Raw genomic sequence first — 6086 nt, 5'->3', positions numbered from 1 at the left:
AAGAAAGACTTGAATCCGCGTCTCGCGCTTAAAAAATTATGCACGTCTTTTTCTCTGTTCGCATGTCTCTTTCCTCTTTTCCCTTTTCGCTTATTTTATATTTTTTTTTTTTTTTTTTTTTCTGCACAACGTGCATAACAAATTTTCATTCACTTATTTCCTTCAAAAAATTTAAGGATATTAAAATTAAATAAAAGGATGAAAACGTTAAATAGCAATATTTTTTAATACTATACATATAATCATGTTTTGAGTGATATTTTAAAACAAATAAGTGCATTATTTTGGTATTATTTTAAACGAATTTCATAGATAATTATGAATTAAAAAAAAAAAAAAAAAAAATCGGGCCTTCAAAAATTTTCAAAATATTCAAGCTTCCCTCTGTTATATAGCTGCCCTTTCCTTAAAAGAATAAAAAAATAAATAAAAAAAAATTTATAAACAAATATACTTCTTTGTATTTGTAGCAAAAACATGGTTGTTTTTTCATCAAATTGGAATACTCTATATAATAAGCAATAAGATGAACAGAAGTATTTTCCATTCTCCCATTGTGAATATAAACATACAATCATAAATATGATTAATTCACGTTGTTGCTAAAATGTAAAGCAATCTATCAGGTTAATACGCAGCTAACTAAATATTCACGTACGAAGGTCCTCACACCGTCATATCGTTGGCTCAAATAGAACTCGGAAAAACAAATCATAAAATATCATAACATATAATAGCATATCATAAAATGTCGTAACATATAATAGCATATTATAGCATATCATTACATATAATAGCAAATCATATAATAACATAACAAAACAAAACAAATTTGCGTAAAACAAAGCTGTCCTTCAAAAAAATTCATATTATCATAAGAGCGTAAATAAAGGACGATTCATTAAAACGAACAAAACTGTATTAACGGTAGCTACTTTATTATTCAGCTTATTATTTAGTACATAAATTATTATGCGAAAAATGGGAAAACAAATAAAATCCTTTTTTTTTTTTTTCTAATAAAAATTGTTGGCTTGAGCATGTATGCGCTGAATATAAAAAAAAAAATAATGAGAGGGGTAGCTTTATTTAAAAGCATTTGATATTACGTAAAAGATACAAATATATATATATGTATTGTGTTTGTACATATATATATATATATATATATATATATAATGAATTTATTTTTTGATTGTTAAGTACGTTCTTCCAACTTTTTAAGATATAACATATTTACGTAGGTCATATCACTTCTTTTTTCGTAATTTATTTTTGACCTGTTTATTCGAAAATATTACATTCATTTATTTTGTTTTATTTTAATTTATTATATCTTTTTACACCTGAGTTGTAATTTTATTTGTCATTTTATATGATCTTGAAACATTTAACAAAATAAAGAAAAGAAAATCGAATATGTACAAAATAACTTCACAAATTCAAAAGCGCTTGTTCAGGCAGAATTTTAATATAACCTCGAAAGGGATAACACAAATGGGCGGTAGTGAAAATATTGACAACAATAATAAAAATATTAACAGTGGTAGCAATAGCAGCAGTGGTAACAATGGCAACAGTAGGGATGGTAATGAGGAAAATGAAGCAGGAACAACAATTAAAGGGGCTAATAATGACGAAAAGGATAATATTTGTCATAATATAGATTTAAAATCAGATAATATAACTAGTGGGTTAAGCAATATTATTCTTCATTGTGATGATGAATTGGAGTTCGAAATAAATAAAATGATTGAAAGAAATGTTGTATATTTAAATTTAAAAAATCATGATGAAAAAGTTCGTAAAAATAATACTAATAATAGTAACAATAAAACAATAAAACGAATAAAAAAAGATAAAAATAAGAGTAAAAAAAATTTTAAAAACAGTGAATTAAAACAATTAACACAAGCAGGAAAAGACTTGGAAAAAAAAATGCTAGATGAAATTAGTGAAAGAAGAAAAAAAAATAAAATAAAAAAAGAACAGAAAAAGGCTAAAAAACTAGAAGGAGAATTAAAAGTGGGAAATATGACTGTCATTAAAGATATTACAAAAATTCGAAAAAAGGATAAAAAAGCCAAAAATAAAATTTATAAATTGTCATCTGACGTGATACATAAAATTTTAAAAAGGAAATAAGAGATTTTTCAGGAATTAAAATATTTTTTAACTGAATTTTTTTTTTTTTTTAATTTATATATTTTCCCCTTTAGACGCAAATTGTGCTCCATGTGTACACTATTTATGTAAATACATGTATACATTACACCATTTCCAAAATGCACAATGTATTTGTATATTTTATCAATATAAAGAATGATAGTGTCCACTTTGTTTTTTTTTTCCTATACAAACTTATAAGACCCTTAACATATTTTTATATATTTTTTTTTAATATACTTTAATTTGTTATTAAACATATCCTTATTCGTACCATCAGTTATATATACATATATATATATACATACCCACATACGTACATATAGTATTATCAGTATATATTATGTATGATCAAAAAAAATGAATTGCCAAAAAATTCGATAAAAAGCATATTTAATGGAACATTAGATACACCCATTTCCTTATTACATTTTTATGCTCATGTTGATGAAACTGCTGAATTAAAAGAAAAAAACCCCTCAGCACTTAGGCATATTATTCTCAATTTAAACATGCAAAATAAACATGTTAAAAAATATTATTATTCAAAATTGCTACATTTTGCAGCTACTTTTTGACATCAGAATATATATATGTATGTATATATGTATGTATGTATATATATGCAATACAATTTCTTTTAACTTTTCCAATGTTTTTTTATACCCCACAAATCTGCTATTTCTATAATATATATATATATTATATACTTTGTTGTATATCTAATGAACGATTTACAACAAAGTACAATGAAAATTAGTAAAAAATGTAATAAGGAAAAATCTCTGTGTGGATCTTATTACGTAAAAAATTTAACAAGTTCACTCCTACTTTATTTTTTGTAGCCCATTTTAAATGAGCCTGTTAAAAATTTTAAGTATTCTGCAATAACACTTATTATTTTTAAAAAAAAATATGAATTGGTAGGTATATATGATATAAGTATATTATATATTCCCATAATATATATATTTGTATGAACATAATATTCGTAATTGCTCCTTATAGGCTGTCATCAGTCTTTAACCCCCTCAGGTTACTACTGCTCTTATTATCACTTTTAGTAACGCACTGCTTGAAGAACTTGCAAAAATGCAAGCATAGTAGTCATAATATATTATATCAATTATTATAAGCAAAACGAAATAAGAACAACTTTGCCAAAAGAGTATAATAAATGTGAGTAAAATACTTAAATTAAAAAAGTGCATTACCCTCTTGTAATTTTATATAATAGCTCTATATTTAAAACATACGTATTATGTGTATACATATACATAATTTACGTTTGTAATTATTTCTTGAGTGTACAAAATTATATATTTTATACACCTTTTTTGTTTTTTGTTTTTTTTTTTTTACTTAAAAATAAATTTTATCACATATATGTATATATATATATATATATACATACATAAGTAGGATACAATAATTGTATAAACATAAATTATATTACATATGATTTTACATCATTTGAAAAAAAAAAAAAAGTATAATTTATTTGTTTTTTCTAAAATATTTAAAAAATTCAGTTCTTTTTTAAAATTATGAAATTATTTTATTTCACATTTTGAACGAATTTTAAAAAAGATTATTAATTTAAAATACAAAAATTTTAGTTACACCTTTTAACTTTTTATAAGGTAATAAGAAAAATATATGATTATAAAATATACGTAAAATTTATATATATAAAATGAGAGTATAATATAATAGAGAGTTAAATTTCAGTAAAATTTATTTATTGTTGTATATATGTATATATTCGAATAGTATATTCACATATATATATATATATATATATATATATATATATATATATATGCATACTCTCGTATATATATTCATACGTATGTATGCACATATGTATGAAGCATTATACGTGTTATTTAACATTTATTCAAGTTATTTCTTATATAATGTTTTGTTCTTTTCTACTTATCTGCAAATAGTTCTGTGACTGTTCGTTTATCTGTTGTTTACATACAATATATGATTGCAAAATTAATGCTTATTTTTTTTAACCGCCCTTATAATTCAAAAATAAAGCGTAAATTTTTGCATATACTTGTAAAAAACATACTTTGAATATAAATGTACCATAACATATATGCATTTGTACATGAACGAAAATGTGCCTAGTTATTTTATATATGTTTATACATACGTACGTACATATGAACAGAAATAGTAAATAAATAAATATATATATATATATATATATACTTTTAAGTGTAACAGAAAAACGGAAAAATCATGTTCGCTTGTCATTTTAAGAGAATTATGTGCATATGAATTTATATGACTTGTTCGCAATAAATGAAATATATATATTACATGTTAATGTAAAGTATATTAGCATTATGCATATATATATATATATATATATATATATATATATATATATATATATATATGTACACGTATCCACCCACATGCATACATATATGTATTTTTTTCCCCCTTCAGATGGGTATTAGCAGAGATGGTCGACATAAACTTCGCTTAACTGGTGGGAAAAAAAAAATTCACAAAAAAAAGAGAAAATATGAATTAGGTAGACCACCATCAAATACCAAGTTAGGCAGTAGACAAGTTCATGTTGTTAGAGGAAGAGGAAGGAATTACAAATTTCGTGCAATTAAGTTGGATTCTGGTAGTTTTTCTTGGTCTAGCTTCGGAATATCCAAAATAACTAGAATTATTGATGTTGTTTATAATGCATCAAATAATGAACTTGTCAGAACAAAAACATTAGTAAAAAATTGTATTGTTTTGATAGATTCTCATCCTTTTACGACTTGGTAATGAAAACATTTGCATAATTTAGGAAAAAAAAAGAAAAGAGGGAGAAATGTAAAGAGAGAGAGATATAGAAGAAATTAAAATATGGAATAGAATAACTGCACATTTGCGTTATAATCTTATGCATATTCATTTTTTTTTTTCTTCATAAATGATGATAAAAATATACACTGTTGAAATATCTTAAAAAAATGTTGACCAAATAAAATGTTTATTTGGTTGTTATTACCTCCACAATAAATAATAATAGAATAATGAAATGTGAAAGCATGCGATTTCAATATATTTCACTTATCTGAAAAAATGGGAACGATTGTATTAAATAATTTAAAATATTAACTTGATAACTGTTAATGAAAAAAGGTGTACGTAAAATATTGTTGTGCATGGAAGCGTATTTATATATATATATATGTATGTATGTATGTATGTACGTATGTATGTACGTATGTATGTACGTATGTATGCATTATATTTATGAACACTTATATTTGATGTAGGTACGAAAATACATTTGGTGTTACACTTGGAAAGAAGAAGAAGGTAAGATCTGACGAAGATATTAAAGAGGAGAATAAAGCTGATACTGAAGAGAATGAAGAAAATAATAACGAAAAAAAAGACGAAAAAACAAAATCATATTCAGTAATTAAAAAAATAGGAAAATCAAAGCAAATAGATCCAGCATTACTTGAACAATTTAAGCAAGGAAGAGTTTTAGCATGTATTAGTAGCAGACCAGGTCAGTGTGGTAAAGCTGATGGATATATAATTGAAGGAGATGAATTGTTATTTTATAAGCGTAAAATGGACAAGAAAAAAAGAAACTAACAAAAAATTATATATCTTAATAATAAATATTATTCCCCATCAGACACAGGCATATAGTGCGTGTATTTACATATATATATATATATATATATATTTTTTTTTTTTTCCTTTCTCCTTTTTAATAAATAACAAATGATATTATGCATTTACTTGCATAGTTGTTAACCCTTTTAATGGATACACAATTAAAACTTCTACAGTTCAAGAGAACATCCACGTCCAACTAGTTTTCAAAGTGAAAATTTTTTATACTGTATACGTGTATGTATTTATATATATATATA

The 6086-nt window shown here is 23.7% G+C and overlaps 2 protein-coding genes across 2 annotated transcripts; both read left to right on the top strand.

Moving 5' to 3' along the window:
• Positions 1 to 1419: 1419 nt before the first annotated feature.
• On the top strand, positions 1420 to 2145 carry PmUG01_13050000 (conserved Plasmodium protein, unknown function; the record flags this gene model as incomplete). Its single annotated transcript, XM_029007503.1, has 1 exon — positions 1420 to 2145. The coding sequence occupies one exon, from the start codon at positions 1420 to 1422 to the stop codon at positions 2143 to 2145; it is 726 nt and encodes a 241-aa protein (XP_028863885.1).
• A 2490-nt stretch (positions 2146 to 4635) lies between these two features.
• On the top strand, positions 4636 to 5802 carry PmUG01_13049900 (40S ribosomal protein S8e, putative; the record flags this gene model as incomplete). Its single annotated transcript, XM_029007502.1, has 2 exons — positions 4636 to 4970; positions 5472 to 5802. 2 exons carry the CDS (start codon positions 4636 to 4638, stop codon positions 5800 to 5802), a joined length of 666 nt encoding a protein of 221 aa, XP_028863884.1.
• Between the last annotated feature and the right edge of the window lie 284 nt (positions 5803 to 6086).

This window comes from Plasmodium malariae (genome assembly GCF_900090045.1).
Source record: "Plasmodium malariae genome assembly, chromosome: 13".
Taxonomy (NCBI): Eukaryota; Apicomplexa; class Aconoidasida; order Haemosporida; family Plasmodiidae; genus Plasmodium; species Plasmodium malariae.
The sequence above is the reverse complement of the archived record's forward strand: the minus strand, read 5'-3'. Positions and strand labels throughout refer to the sequence as shown.